This window comes from Strix uralensis, chromosome 1 (genome assembly GCF_047716275.1).
Source record: "Strix uralensis isolate ZFMK-TIS-50842 chromosome 1, bStrUra1, whole genome shotgun sequence".
In the NCBI taxonomy this organism is placed as follows: domain Eukaryota; kingdom Metazoa; phylum Chordata; class Aves; order Strigiformes; family Strigidae; genus Strix; species Strix uralensis.
Window position 1 is genome coordinate 53,101,173 of NC_133972.1, and position 16,713 is coordinate 53,117,885.

Here is a 16,713-nt window from a genome sequence, read left to right on the forward strand (position 1 = left end):
TGTCCTCTTTTTTTTTTTTCTATCTGTGGCCCACAGCCAAAAAATCACATAGGTGCTTGGTGCTTGGTTATTTGGACAAATGCGAGGTGCTTTAAAAAAAATCTGTGGATCCATGTAGCTTTTTTACTTCACTGTTTGCCTCAGTCAGCAATTTCTTCAAGTACATACTGATGACTGAGGCCCAGAAAAACTGGTAACAAGTGAAAAATGGTGGATTTTTATTTTACATAATTAATTTTTTTCTGTGTGCAATTGGGATGTAATTGGGGAAATAAATGACCTTAGGGTAAATTAAATATTTTAGGCAGATAATTAACATCTGGCTGTTGTCAGTAAATAATCCTTTTGCTTGAGAAAACCTATACCACAACTATTACCTAGAAGTCTCTTAAAGAATTTCTGCCTGATTCTGCACAGGCACAGATAAAAATTTAAAAGTATCATATCAAAGGAAATTCATAGACCTGGATGCATATTCAGAATCATTAGCTTTGGTGTTGTAATCACATGACTGACTCTGAACTGATTAAAAGCTGCCAAATACTCGAAAAGTGAAGCCAAGTGGCCAGATGTTGCCTGTGAAAGACTGTTCCCTACAGATTTTGCATCAGGCACTTGTGCCGTCCCATTTAAATAGCAAAGAAGAAAGCACAGAAGTGCTGCCTGATGTCCATGTGAATTTTGGAGTTGCTTGCTTTGAAGGAGTGGAAGCAATTTGGCAGGAAATGATAAGGACATGGCGCTGTCTCCAAGTCCTACAAAGGAAAACACTGCCAGATTCTAACATGCTCACCTCTGTTCACATAAATGTTACCTGCAGATGTGTCCTGGGTCCTTCTAAGTTTTTACATACCCCAGTTATTGCTAATTTATACCATCAAAACTCAAATCACTGCACTACATTAAATCCTGTGCACTGTGCATCCTTGGCAGCCTGCCAAATATGATGCAAAAGTATACATCTATCAGCTAATCATTGTATGTAATAATAATAATTAAAAAATAGCCAGTCAAGCATAACACAAAATTAAAATAATAAACAACTGGACAATGTTCCATTCAGCCCTTGCCACAGTCCCAAATGCCTCTTCTTGAGGCTGTATTGTGACAGCACCCTGTTCGTTCATAAGATCTAGGCTGACAGCTATTTTTGCAATTAATATGTCCTAAAGGGAGGCAGGATCAGACTCTTTTGTGGAAGGGTGGATCAGTTCTAAGTTTATTACTGGGGTAATTTTGGACCCAGTCCTCCAGTTGTGTGAATTACCATAGCCAAGCTAAAATTAAGGAGCTATGAAAATTTAGCAGAGCAATGAGAAAAATTACTTTGGGCCAGATTTTCCAAGTTACTCAGAGACTTAAAGGTACCCAGAAGTATTTAAAGGAATTTTTAAAAATGCCTATATGACCTGCTCGCTAAAATGTTGCTGAAACTGGGATCAGTGGGAGGGAATCTGCTAGTTTGCCAGCTTCCTATCTGCATCTTTAATCAGCTGTGCAACTTTAGAAAGTTCATCAGTCAAGTGGGTGTTTTTAGGAAGTTTGCCTTATGTTTATGAAGTATAGATCACTCCCCAGAAAGTTGAATACTGATTAAGTTTAGTGGATAGAGCAATTATCCTGTGGTAGGTTGCCAGGATTGTTATCCAAAAACCAACTAGAGTGGATTAGGTCCCTTATGAAGGCATTGCTTTCCTAATATTAGCCATGATTATTTTCAGCTTTGCTTGGTCATAAAAAGAAGAGGGTGTGCATTGCTACATGTTCATTATTATTCTAATTATTTCTAAATGTCTCCATGGTTTCACCACCATAGTACAATGTCTGAGTTTCATGTGGTTTGCTGTCCCAGGGCCAATTCAGTGACCTGGAACCCTCACAAGATGATGGGCGTCCCACTGCAGTGTTCAGCCCTACTAGTAAGAGAAGAGGTATGTCCCAATATACTTGCTTCTGTGATCCTTTGTGATGTTTTGTTTCTGGAAATTCTAGATATTTTCTTCATAACTGTGTCATAGCTAGTATTTGCTAATGTGATGAAGATTATAAAAGAAACTGAGAAATAGACTTCTAGTTACGTGCTCAGGCTGTGACTGCAAAAAGAATTAAAGCATCTGTCTGGCAGAAATGATAGATCCAATCAATGGCAATATCTTTACAGAGTTCTGTGGCTTTCCATTCAAAATGTCCATAGTTAAGTTGTGGGTGCATAACTGTGCAACCCCACTAGATGCTGTGTAGCATAAAATGTAACTAACTGTAGGCAAAGTCTAGTTCTCTTGGGACGAATGGTGTGGTATACATGTGGCACAATATTGGTCCAGGCATCATTACACTTTCCAGACTTTTATGATAGATATTTCCACACAGCTCTCATCCATATTTCCACTTTGGGTCACATGGAAGTAAAATGGAACACTAAGTTCACTTGTAATAAAAAGTAGACATTTCATTTAGTACCAGAATTTGAATTACCCTTCAAGCCTGTAATTTTCAAATAACCATCAGTTCCTGGGACAGCTGCTATACAACCAGCACTTACTAGACCAGCTATCAAAAAGCTGGTTGCTGTTTTGCTAACAGCTTTACAACAGATTGTATAGAAAGTGATTGCACTTAGGAAGAGAGAAGCTGGCTTTTATTTGCCCTCTGTGTCAGTTCCCTGAGACAAATCCTGCCTGGTTGAAGTTAGTACCATCCTTGACCTCTAGTGAGAACAGATGGCTCAGATTAGGAGAAAGTCAATTCTTTTTCCCCCCTCATTTTACTATCTCAGTTTTGAATTACACATAAAGATTAGACTTGATGATAAACAGCCAAGTTTTGATTCTTCTTGGACTGGAAATTGCAGTTTTAGGCAGTTTAGGTGTACCTTAAACTCAGTTGAGGACTTAACTAGAGCCAGAACATGACTCTCTGCATTTCACTTAAAAAGCTAAAAAGGAAACCTCATGCTTTTATGAGCCAGGTTTCTTCACCTTGTTGGCTTCTGGCCCTCCCACAAAGCTGCCTCTCAGAATGGTATCTTGCAACCCAGAAATAGCTCTAGCTGACTGTTTAGAGGCCGTATGCTCTTCTCTCTGTTCAAAACTTTCTATACCACTTAAGCATCCAATCTGCAGCTGAGGGCTTTGCAAAAAAGAACTGTGCCTACAAAGGAAGAAAACAATGAAAATTAGAATTTTAGAGACAAAAGCAATTAGAAAAGTGGTGTGATATTGTTTAGATTAGTCACCAAATTGGGTTGGTCTGACTCAACCAGAGAAGATGCCTCCCAAGGAAAGGAGGAAAAGGAGGCAGAACAAAGAATAAAAAGCGAGATCCAAAAATGAACTTATACATAATGATGCTAGGAAGCACAATGTTCAGCTTTTTTAAAAAAAATGCCTTGGCTCTGGATGTGGATTAGACATTGCTGGATCAGGTACCAAATTGTCCTGAGCACTGAATGGGATATGCAAAACTTAGTCCACCAAGCAACTAAGTCTGGTTTTGTCCTTTTTTTTGATCTTCCTTTTGCACTTGGACACATATTCCACTGGATTTGGGTGTTTGTAATTTCATGCCTCAAGCAACCCTCAAAACAGTAGTCACATCTATGCCAACATCACTTTTTTGTGTCTTTGTTTCTATAAGGGATTGATGCAGAGTTGCAATCAAATGCATGCTTCCTACCTCTTTCAACAAGACAAGCATTATGACCTGTCTTATGACACGGGAGACAAGGCTTTGCAATGTGGACGGCATGTTGATGTCTTCAAGCTATGGCTGATGTGGAGAGCAAAGGTAGGACTGCCTGCAATGTATTTGTTTGCATTAAAATAATGCACACCAGATACAGGCTTTTTTTCTGTAATCATAATTTTAGAAAATATCTGATGTGAATTTCCCACATATAATATGAAAGAGAGAACATTATTATTTTCTGGGTTTTTATACCTTTAACAATTTAGCTTCAAAGCGGCAAGCATGATTTTGAAACTTGAACTCCATGGCTTTGCATAGCATTTGCTTTGTGTAACTGTAGGAGTCTTAACAGCATAAATCATATACTTAGGAATGTCGTTACGAAGATTTCTGGAAATAAAAAGATGTTTTAATGACATTCAGAAATTAAACATGGCAAATCAAGACTGGAATCCCTAGTTTCATTGCATGCAGTAGATATGAAGTCATCTTTTGAAGGAGTAGAGAAAAACTCATCAAGATCTGTTCTCTGGGAAATCTGAAAACACCAGCTCTAATGCTTAATTCATCTGTGTTTGTTGAATGTTGCTAAATAAGTTCTTCCATATATTTATCCAATCTATTATTTCAAGTTGCCTCAGGTTTGTTCAGAGGAGATGACATCACTGTTTTCATTTCCAGAAAGCCTTAAAGATCCTCATGTGCTTCGTTAAAACTCTGAAAACAATTCTGAGACAGACATCAAATGTAGCTGGAGGTGTGGGAGTCTGTAAAGGAGGACACAAGTTTCCGTGGTTGCAATAGCTGTTGTGCTAACTGGGATCTCCAGAGTGGCAGGCAATTTTAGCCACATGTCTTTCCTTTACTTCAGGCCTTTCTCCCAGGGCTGTGCTAGCTCTACCCTGTTTTGAAATCTCTGTACACAGAGGGATAATGACATGGGCTTTTAAGTCAGTTCTGCACTGCCAGAAAAGATTTAGCAGGGACATACATCCGTTAACTCAGAGACATTTCTCTTCTAAACCCCATTTTTTTAACATGTCTTGTACTGCTTCTTCTCTTCTCACACCCCACTTGTAATATTAATGTTACAAAATAGGATGTGTGTTTCTGAAAGTTTATCTATTCCAGCTGTTTGTTTTCCTTCCTCCCTCATAAAACTGGATCCTTTGTTTGTGGCATCACAGCTGGTGATTGCAGGAACAATTATGATGTCACAGAGAGAGGATTATGACTTCTGCCAGAGAAGAAAAAGCAGGATTTGCTGCAGGTCTTAAAAACACAGCTTCTGAGTTTATATGGTGTCTATTAGAAAAGAAGAGAGAAAAACACTACCAAAGCAGGGCAGTATCTAAACAAAATGTGCATTTTCACAGGCATCAGACTGGGCTCTAAAAGTGTATCTTCCCATTCTGTGTTTAAAAAAGAAAAAAATATTCTTGGAAAAGCCCCCAGCACATCACCCCTGGAAGATTAAAATCCCCTATTCTGAATACAGCAGGAGATTCCCCATATCTGGAACTCAACACCTTCTAGAGACCCTCCTCTGTGCCAGTCCAGGCTGTCTGAAACTGCACTCAGCCTCTCTGCAAAATCTTCCACTGGCACCCTTCTTCAGAGGTGTTAGCAATATTTTGCCAAGAACCAAGCTAGTATCCAGGGCTTATTTTGCAGAGGTGGCTATAGGGGAGTCAGTGGCAAGAGCTAGAGACACATGAGCTCTGCTTAGCAAAGTGTCCTTCATCTTGTAAAATCAGATCCTTAATCTGTCCCACAGAGACTTCTGAGAGGTGACTTGCACTGATGCTTTGACAAGTGCTACACGGTCCTTTCACTCTTTCAGTTCACAGAACAGATAGTCATATAACTTTTTTTCTCCCTCTCTCTCTAAAGGGAACCACAGGATTTGAAGCACAAATTGATAAGTGCTTGGAACTTGCAGAATACCTATACAATAAAATAAAGAACAGAGAAGGGTATGAAATGGTGTTTGATGGAAAGGTATGTATTGCAACTTCTTTTTCCCAGTTGGTCAACAGCACTTGCCTTAGTCACCTATTGGATGACTACAACAGGTCAAACCAAAGAGCAGGTGACAGAAAGCAGTGTCCCTTGTAAATAAAACCTGTTTTTTTGTCGATGTGTTTCTTCCTCATGGGATCCAGGGACAAGGGAGATGAAGCAGCTGTGCATAAATTTTCAGTTTGCTCAGTTTCATCACACTGGAATCTCAGGCTAACACAGCACACACCAGCTCTTCAGTAACAAAAATAAGTTGCGGTTTCCTAATAGCAGGCTCTGTTACAAGTGGGGGTTACAGTGCCCCACACAACTCTGAAAGGACAGTTGTGCAAAGTGCTTTTATCAGCATTCTCAGGTGGGCAGCCACAGGGACCTGCAGGGTCATCGCTGAGTTTGGTCCACAGGGTCTGGTGATGAGTGAAGGAACTGGCAGCAGTAGGAGTTGCTGTAACTCACACGTTTAGCATCCAGCAAAGAGGAACACGGCAAGGCAGGCAACTGTTGGGAGATTGCAAAAATATTCAAAATGTCAACTAGTTCATACTTTATGCCTTTCTACTTGGTGTTCCCATGTAAGTAAGTTAAACTAGCTAAGACACTGTGGTGCATGCACATTATACAGCGGCTAACTGAATCAAACTGACAAGTAATAAATTTCATTAAATGTAAGAAAATCTTAGACTGTCTCATGCACCACCTGTGACTCCTGTTTACAGAACCAGATTCTATATTATTCTGTCATGTAATAAAAGTAAATGACACAGTCCTCACCTCTAAATTATCTGTAATAGAACCTTGCTTTAGCCACATGATCCCTTCAGCCTCTGGAGGGGACAGCACTTACAAAATCTAGATGCCTCTCCGTAGGGCATAAATATATTTGCACAGCTGTATGATGTGTTTCTTCATCTGACATCCTGGGAATAAATTGCCTAAAATTATCTTTTCTGCATTAATAATGATGATGACTCTCAGTGGACCACAATAATGAAAACCATTGACTGCTGTCACAATATGATGTATGAGAGGGAGGGAAGGCATGAACTTAATTGCAATTGAGATATTATGAGCATTTCTTACTGTGTAAACCATTATTATTCTGTGTTTAGCCTCAGCACACAAACGTCTGCTTCTGGTATATACCTCCCAGCTTGCGCAGTATGGAAGACAATGAAGAAAGAATGAGCCGCCTTATGAAGGTAAGCAGAGTCCTCCAGGACATCACACAGTGAAGAGTGAAACCCTTGCAGGCAGACAATCCCCAAAATGGTCTCCCAGGGCACAGGGCAAGGTCACCTCGTAATATTCTGGCAAATGACACCTCCGTGGTCATTTTACTGCAGGTTAGTCTGGCACCACCTTACTCTGGTCTCCCAAGTTTGGTATTCCCAGAGTTTGCCTCATCTCTTGAGCACTTACTCCTCCGTGTGTATTTACTGAAGTTACTGTGAACTGCAATCTCTAAACCCAGCAAGTGCGACAAAAGCTCATAATACCATGGCACTCTGGCATACGAAAAGAAGATGGAAAATGATTATAACAGTATGTTCTGAGCACTACAAAAAACATCTACTGTGTCCCTGTCAGCAATATTGAGAAAGTAACGGGGAAAATTCCATGGTGATTTTAAGACCAGTACAAAGAAACAGGATAAACACAATGTCTTTTCAGTGAGACATTTACTCCTTAATGGAGGTTAAGGTTTTTATCAATATTGGACATAATTTCATTTTAACTGCTTCTTGTAGCTCTTCATCTTTTTTTAAAAAAAGAAAACTTACTCTGTGTTTTGTTATAAAAATAATAATAAAGATGATGGTAGTAATGAAAATAGTGATAATAATTATAATCATCATCATCATCCCCTGCTTTTTTGTTACGCTGCAGGTGGCACCAGTGATAAAAGCCAGGATGATGGAGTATGGCACAACCATGGTGAGCTATCAGCCCCTGGGAGACAAAGTGAACTTCTTCCGGATGGTCATCTCAAACCCTGCAGCAACTCACCAAGACATTGATTTCCTGATTGATGAAATAGAACGCCTGGGACAAGATTTATAATAATTGAGTGTGAAAGTCTGTTCCTGGACCTCTAAGTAGACAATTAAGTTGTCACAAACTGTGCGAATGTATTTGTAGTTTGTTCCAAAGTAAATCTATTTCTATATTGTGGCGTTGGAATAGAGTACAGTTTAAAATCAAGAAACATGGCTCCTTTAAAGTCCTTTCCTGAGTTTTAGAATACCTCCTTAATAATTAGCTGCACAAAAAGCTGCACTGAAACAAATAAGGAAGAACAGAAGATACTTAAAATTTTATCCCCAATTTTAACATGACGACTACTTTAAATTAAAAGCAATCAGACTGAATGATGCCAAATTTGCCCACAACGATGACAAAATCAAATTGGAGGAAGTGGGAGGGGGCAGTGAGAAGCAGAGCATACGAGCTGTATGTTTAAAAGCTAAAGTATTTTGCCTTTTTCATAGTATTAGAACAGAATTTCTAATTTACCTATAGCAACATTTCAAATGTATTTAAATAGGTATAGTTTTACAAAAGGAAATATATATATATAAAAAAAATCCTATTTTGTAAACTATATATTTTTATTTTATATGGGTTATAAAACTGCAAGGACAGAAACTGAAAATTAACTAGGATTCTTTTTCTTTTGATGGAGGTGCCTCAAATATTTATTACTGCTTATTTTAAAATATAAGCCCACATATTACATTCTTAAGAGGTACCAATACCTCATTTCTCCATGTCATATGGATTGTACATCTCCAGGGTTGATTACTGAAAAACCTCAAGAGTACTGCAGCTCTTAAAACCACTTAATAAGATCAATTACAGTACAACAATAGGATGCTATTATTCCTAATTATGTTTCCCACTTGGCCTAACTAAGCAGACGCACAATCAATATACAGTGCTAACCAAGACTGAAATAAGGTTGTATTTGGATGGTTTCTGTGTTCTGTGGTAAAAAAGCCTATCCAAAAAAAAGTCACGTCTGAGTAAATGCTTATTTATGCAGACCAGAAGTACACAGAAAATTAAAATTGACTGAAATTCTTACTAAATAAATAGCATGAAACCTCACAGCTACATTAAAAGGGTAAGGACTTCTTACATATGTACAGGTCTGCGAGGCAAGGCCTAAATTAAATGTGACTGATCTGAGTGACAGGATGAGTAACAAAACTGCTTTGTCAGAGGTTTCTCCCGTGCTGGACTCTATCCTTGTCTGCAGTGGCTTTTGAAATTGCAGAAAAAATTGAGATAAGGCTACATCTGCCTAGAACAGCCCATGCGGAGCCTCACAGTCTTTTTAGAAACCATGGGCACGGCTCTTGCAGAATTCATGTGCTGCATCATTCCTTAACATTAGAGGTGACTCTGGCATGGAAAGTGAAATTTATCCTCTTTTCCCTCCCAACATCTGGAAGTGTTGGTAAGAGTTCTGAGGCTCGAGCCTGTCTACTTATAACCCTACTAAAGTTTTGGTTTTAACTTTGCCTAAACAGCCAACTTTTGTTTGTAAAGCAATATTGTTTTGCTGTCTCTAAAATACTTGAAGAGAAAAAAAAGAAGTGCGATGTGGTTTTAATTTCATCTAAAATAGATAAATGGAGTATTGATTCAATGTAATATCATGAGGACATAAAGTAAGAAGAAATAAATTGTGTCTGTAATTGTGTTGCCTTTATTATATTGATAGTACTGTTTTGTCACCTCAGATTGAGGCTGTGCACTTTAGATTTAAACTGTACAATGTTGCAAATCAACATGTGTTGCTGTATAAGCTTGTACAATATATTATTGATATGTCATTATTTGTGTGGTAGTAGTATTGACTCTTGATATTTTAAGAACTGCATTCACGCCAGTCCCTCTACTATATCTTTGCTTGGTATTAACCTCTCCTCCTCAGCTTTTGGGCAGACCTCTCACCTCGCTTGGGTGGACTTCCATTGCTACGTGCGATGCATAGTGTTGCAAGTCAAGCTATAGAGGAGATGATACCAATTCTATCAGGAAGGACTTCAATGTGACCTTTGCTAAACATGTCGAAATCAGCAGACTAATCACTGAAATACTGAGTAGAGCAGCAAATTATATTCTTTTTTCTTGCTGGGAAAAAGGCAAGCAAAGACCTTAAAAAGTAAATGTAGTACAGGGACAATGATGAAGGTGATCAGTAGCCTGGTTACATCTTGCATGTGCAATTCTGTTTTAAAGTGCTAAGTGCAAACAACGTATTTATTAGCTGTATGTGCAAATCCAAGATTTACATTGTTCCAGGAGAACCAACATCTTTTTTTCCACGTTACTGTATTTATTGCAGCCAGGAAAGAGCGGCATAGCAATCTGTTCTTGTGTTTGACCAAAGTATCTTATCTGTGGTGTTGATCTAAATCCAAATAAAAGTGTAAAACATGACTCTGGGTCTTTTCATTAGCAGCACTGATGGGCACTCTGAGAATTTATCATTTGTGCCATTTCGGAGCAAGGCCCCAATAAAGACAATGTTTAATTGTAACTTTTTGTGTCTCCTGCTGGATTTTTTTCATGACAAGATGCATTCTGTTAATTATTGTAACATAAAAAACCCAATTCCATCCGCAGACCCTTTTTGAAGCATACTCAGCACCAGCATACAAGAGTAAATCTGCCATCTGGTATTCCTTCACCCTATCTTTACAAGATGGATTTAGTTGCTTTATTCTCTTCAGACAGGCTCAACAATTTTTTCTGTTTTGCTTTGTCTGTTCAGTCCATGAGCACTTATCCCCAAATTAACCGTAGACTCTAATCAGCCTCCAGCACAGCAGTGAAAGCAGTCAGGGCACTTCCCAGGACAACACAGATAAGTGATGGCAACAATCAAAAGGACCATGAAGTAAAAAAGACACAACCACCAATACAAAAATTAAGATTTTAATCCCCGTGTCTCCCCTGGCCCAGGGCCTCATTCCTCCAAAACCTGCCACCTGTCTGCTTTATTTTCCCTCCACCCTCTGAAGTGCTTCCCAGAGTGATACCAGCAGCTGAGAAAGAAAACAAAACAATGCCATCAAAGCAGCAGTGGTCAGAAAGCTTACGCCTGAAATGAGATTTTCTGTATAATTTCTTCAAGTCTGCAGCAGAATTGAGATGAATGCCTATGCCGGGTACCTGCACGGAGCCCAGCTAGGAGCTCTGTAGGGAAATACAGGGAGGGAGAAGATGTGGGGATAAGATACTACTTTTACCCCAATGAAGCTCTTTGTTTGGCACTGGGAGAGGGAGCACTGGTTTATTATTTTTGAGTACTACCCCCACAAGAGCGCATGAAGCTTGGGCTTTGCTCTAAACCTGTTGCACCCAGAGATGCACAGTCTCCCTGAGGGATGGGGGACTGGAATGTATTTGCCCAACTGAGTTGAGCACAGAGTCCTGGCAAGGAAGACAAAATAAAATTGCCGATAAAGAAGGAATTAACGCGGCAGCCTGAGTGCCTGCTCTTTACAAAGGCTAGTTCCTCTGGCATTCTCCTAGGAGAACAAAAGCTCTGGTTTGCTATTACCACAAAACCCCCAAAAGAGCACCCTGCACAGGGAGAATCATGGATCTAGGAGAGGAGATGACCTAGCTGGTTGTAGCAGCATACCTGCATGGCGATCTTGCATCTGTGGTTGGCGGGTTCCCATGCTGCTCTACAGCCCCATAAAGCTCCCAGGAGCCGTTGCCCCCACAGTACGCTCTGCCTCCCCCCGCCCGCCACTCCACTGTGCTGCTTCTGCCTTTCCACACCAGTTCCCTGCTCCACCTTTTCATGCCTCTCTTCCCTCTTGCCCCTTTCCCACAACATGTATGTATGTGAGCACCTTAGCCATCTTCATAATTTGATGGGAACTTTTTTGCTGAAGAGATTAAGGTTCCTTTGAAATGCAGCCTATAAACTCAACTAAAACACCACCACCATGAGACTGGGGTCCTCAATCTAAGAAGTGGCTGTTCTTTCCTTTATCATGGGGTGGTCCTGGTCCAAGCTAACTCCACAAGCAGCACAGTGTCACTGGGTGACCCTATCCTGGAGCTGGCCTGCTGCAAAAGGAGGCAGAGCACCAAGAAAGAGCTCTGCAGAGAGGCCTCAAAACTTGACTGGAGCCATCCCAATTGACTCACAACCACAGTCCACTGACTGTATTTAGTGCTCTTGGCAAATTGTTTTGTAGTTCACTTCCTAAATGTGGGTGTAAAAAAATCTGGTTTAGTAAAGCTGAGATAAACCAGGTTCTGAGAAGTGGAGACTGGCTGAATGAGCAAACCTAATGGTGCTTGTACATGGCCTCGTGCAGCTTTAACATACTGGTATGTGGTATCCTCTGGGATTTTACTCTGTGGTGCATAATTTCATCCACACTTCCCACTACTGAAGATACTCATTCTTGCCTAAATGGATGCTGTGTTGGGAAATGGACAGAGTGCAAAACTGTATCATGACAATAAAATACAGCAGAATATTTTACTGATGATGTCTGTGTTCTATGAGAAACTAGAAAACAAATTCAGCTATTGAAACAGCTATTATAGGCACCATCCAGTGCCGGCAGAACTGCAGACAGAGAACTGTGTCTGCATCAAAGCAAGCCACATCTCGAATTGCATAAACTCTGTGGGGTTTTCTTTGTTGGTGATTATTATTTGGGGGGGAGGGGGGCACAAACACTGGCACATGATTTTGAAGTCCATAGCTATAAAAAACAGCAAGACAGTATATCTTGACATGATATTTGCCTTGATACTCAGTAATTAATAGCTGCTAGGGTGGGTAATGCAGAAACAACAGTATAGGTGGGCTCTCCTGCAGCTTTTGTAAATCCTTGGCTCTGGGGCCATGTTGGTCACAGCATGGGAGTGGCTGAGGGGCAGATGAGAGGCAGGAGAAGTTCCCAGCCCAGCTGGCCTGACAACACAAGGTGGACCACCCAAAGACATGGCTGATGAGCTGGTTGGGTGTCATCGATTTTGGCTATTCATGAATGCTGCTTGCTCTTCTGCAAATGGCCTCCAGGAGGGACCCAGAGAGAAGCCCTCGCCTACCCTACAGCCTATGGCTCCAAGGAAGGCAAGTTTAAATATCAAGTTAGTTGTATTAAACTTATGTTCCAGCATGGTTAAGGAAGGAACAAAGCAAGACATAGCTCAAGAAAATGTACATCTTTTATCTGACTTAGCCAGGCTAACTGCCAAGTAGAAAATTGCTCTAGGTAGAAAACAAGTCCCATAGAAAGCCACGGGATACTGCCTTTAATGTGCTAATGTCTTAGACTTATAATGTCTGAACTATCAGCTTTCTATCTGACCAGCCTAACTAAAGGGAGTAATTCAGCCTTCAAGGGAAAGCCAAGTGCTGCAGCTAGAAGAATTACAGACCTGACTTTGCTCTTCACTGAGAAGACAGAACGACTGCAGGTCATGGCACTGTTCATTACAGCACCGTAGGATGCAGGTGTATAGATTTTACACTGTACTTTGGAGCAAGAAATTGGTCTGAGATTAGCGGCAGAGGAAAAGGAATATGTGTACCTCTTTTTGTATGAGAATAAAAGCCTATGTATGTTGCTGCTGAAATTCTTGCATTACAAAGAAAGATGAAAAAAAATCTGTTCTATAAATTCACATTGCATAAACAAAGCAAAGACTATTTTCTCAGGGCACAGAAAACTCACAAGTCAAACAAATATGGAAACCTCCTGTTCTCCCACTACTTTGAAACAGCTGCCCCTGTGCATGTTCTCACACCAGCTGATGCCTGGTGTCGAGTCTTCCGAAGGCATTCAGATACCTAACTTCCATGATGTGAACCCAGATTGCTTAATCCCAGTCCTCTAGACTACTTGCTTTCAGCCTGTGACCCGTAAACCTCTAAGGATAATTTCCCAGAGGTCTGTGACCAACAACGGGAAGAACAAGTTCAGGTATTACTCTGCAGTATGTGAAATTTCTGAAGGGGTCCTCACCTTCCATAGAAAGACTTTAGAGGCTCACAGATAAAAAGATCTTAAAAACCACACTACTAGGCAACATTTCTTTCTGAAACACTTCATTTTGCATTACAAGTAACAGGGTATAGCATACTACTGGCATCTGACCTGCACTGGGCACTACAATCATACAAGATTTTAATTGTATAACAGCTGAAAGATATGCTCTGCACAACAAGCATTAAACTAACATGCAGAACAGGGAGTATAAGAATACATAATTTACCCCATTACCCTAGAAACTTTTATTATTTTATATAATCCTGTATCAGTAAATTTCCATTCTCTCACATTTCTGCACTGCCTGCATGATGGACTTCTATTTTCCTACCCATCCTCCTCTGTCCTGGAAATGAAAGAGGTTCTGGAAGAAAGAACAGATGTTTGGGACTTGATGTTAACATGATTTTGCTGCTCCGAGAAACTAAAAGGAAATGGCTTGTGTTAAAACAGTTAGCTGCAGACTGCAGCTTTTTAAACAGTCTATAAAGAGTGATGAGGCAGTGCGGTTGAGGACTGCACTCACGCCGGGACTGCCCGACAGAGCTCCCCAGGTGCTCCTGTGCTGAGAGGCAATGCCCACCATGGGAAGCAACTCCAGAGCAGTCCCTGCCAAACAGCTTACTCTGCTAAAGCTAATCCAGCTAATTTCCCCATTCAGATGAACCACTGCTCTTTGTATCATCACATTGGCAACCAGCTGAAGCCCAAGCCTTGTAGCAGTAAAAGCTATACCAGCTCAAAATTTGAAAGCATGAAAGACGGTGCACAGAGCTTGTCTCAGGACTTCGTCTCACATGATGATTCTTCTCTTTCACCAATCTTTCCTTCTGATGAGGAGAGACTGGTGGAAATAAAATATGAACCTTTGGGGCAATTTTCTGTTTGGATTAATCTTTCAACGAACTTGGCTTTGGGACACAGGGTATTCAGAGCTGCTCCACTTCCTTTCACCAGTTCCCAGATGCATGACTTCCACCAGAATGTCTGATAAATCCTCCTGGCTGCAGAAAGCTCAAAGAAACCAGGACAACACCTCTGCACAGTGCCTGCAATGAGAATTTCCAGAGACCGGGCCAATAAAGCTGTCCTTCCTGGGGCAGGTGGGATAGTGCACCTTCCTACTGCAGCAGACACAAAGTCCCACCTGGGAGCAGAACACACCTAGATGAGTTATGAATCCGCTGCAACATATTAATTTCCACATACCTTCCCCATCTCTTATTCTATGGCTATGGCTCTTGCACCAACGGGCTAGACTGCTACTCCAGACAAACCTGTCCACATTAAATTTGGGAGACTGAGAATTTAACTGTATTAATAATGAAACTAATGAGAGTTGGTGAGGATGATACTAATAAAATGCAGAGTCCTTAAGTAAGCTTCTACCACTCAGTGAGATTTGTGACAGTTATGAATAGACACATCAATAGAAATTTTTAGACTGCAAGATTACTGTTGGGTTATTTTCTGTAATAACTTTGGATAAAAATATAATTGTTTCTTGTTTGCAGCTTACAGACCCAATAAGCTCCCTCATGAATTGGTATCCAGCAGGCAAATGATAAATGGCTGGGTTATGAAATAGTGTAAGTGCCTCCATATCTCACTCTGTCCTTTTACCTTCAATACAAATAAGTTGCGATACTGCTTACTACAGAGGTATTTTCTGTGCCTAATCAAACAGATATCTGTCTATTTACACCTCACATTTACTAAAATTTCAGTAGATGTCAGTAATTGAAAGAAATGATCACATTAAAGTGAAATACAAAATAGTACGATTAACGGTAGTGCTCAAAAATGTCAGTTGATGCACACACTTAGTGCCTTGTTTGTGCATAATATGGCTCAATTTGTGTTGACTCATTTCTCCCTTTGCCATTTCTCTTAATTCACAGTGTCATGTTTTTATGAGCTGGTGCTGCAGGAAAATCTACAAGCAAAGCACATATTGTTGATACGACACCAACAACTCAAGAGGTATGCACGGATCATCTCACAACTTTGCCATTGCTCCTGAAACTGTGATAGACTGTTTACCACTGTGATAGACTTTGTCTTCTACAGATGACAATTTTCAATCACTTTTCTCCTTTTCTTCAGCTATTTCAGCTACAGTCATTATGAAAAAAAGAGATAAAAATAATCAAACTCAAAAAATTTTCCAGTGATTGGATCTGATTGTAGACACCTCAACTGCAACGCAACTGAAATTACTGATGCATTACAGTTCTTGAAAGCAATTTTCTTGCAGTAACTCTGGTAGGAATCTTAAATAAATTGTAGCTATTGATCACTAGCCTTCATATTTCCCACACAGAAAGTCTGGCTCTTTGTTCACATTGTAAACATCCTCGCTTGCTCCCAGGCTTGTTTTTAGAGTGAACCAACTAATCCTTTTCTATGGGAAACCAGCCACATTTGACAGGTTATATCACCAGAGTGATCTAAGCAGACAGCATAGATGCAGACTGTACCAAGTTTGACTTCTGCATCACAGGGGACGCTGCAATTTCAGAAATATTCCTGTTCTCTCTCAGGTACACAAAAACACCCTAGTGTCATGCATAAAGGCATCATTCTGCAGGCTGTAACAGAGCCCTCTCAGAATTCATAGAATCATAGAATCATTTTGGTTGGAAAAGACATTTAAGATCACTGAGTCCAACCATAAACCTAACACTGCCAAGTCCACCACTAAACCATGTTCCTAAGTGCCACATTTACACATCTTTTGAGAAGTGTTGAAAAAGTAGTAATTATGCCTCAGGACTAATCCGTGGTACCCTGAAGAGACCTGGTCAAAGTGCTATGCAGTGTGGATGTGGGCAACATGCTGACCTTTAGCAGGGTGGATGCAAATCAGCCCATCCAGCCAGTCCAGGGTCTCTTTTGAATCAGTCCACAGAGGTAAGACACACATAGTGACAGGACCAATGTATGAATCTGAGCACATTCCTGC

At 40.4% G+C, this 16,713-nt stretch overlaps 1 protein-coding gene across 1 annotated transcript in view; it reads left to right on the plus strand.

The window, feature by feature from the left end:
* GAD2 (glutamate decarboxylase 2) overlaps positions 1-10,258 on the plus strand; it is a 41,095-nt gene extending 30,837 nt beyond the window's left edge. The window contains exons 12-16 of the mRNA XM_074866439.1: positions 1,853-1,931; positions 3,637-3,786; positions 5,581-5,688; positions 6,819-6,908; positions 7,597-10,258. Coding sequence (XP_074722540.1) covers positions 1,853-1,931; positions 3,637-3,786; positions 5,581-5,688; positions 6,819-6,908; positions 7,597-7,770 — 601 coding nt within the window. The 3' untranslated portion in view covers positions 7,771-10,258. The remainder of the gene's footprint in view (positions 1-1,852; positions 1,932-3,636; positions 3,787-5,580; positions 5,689-6,818; positions 6,909-7,596) is intronic.
* Positions 10,259-16,713: the final 6,455 nt, after the last annotated feature.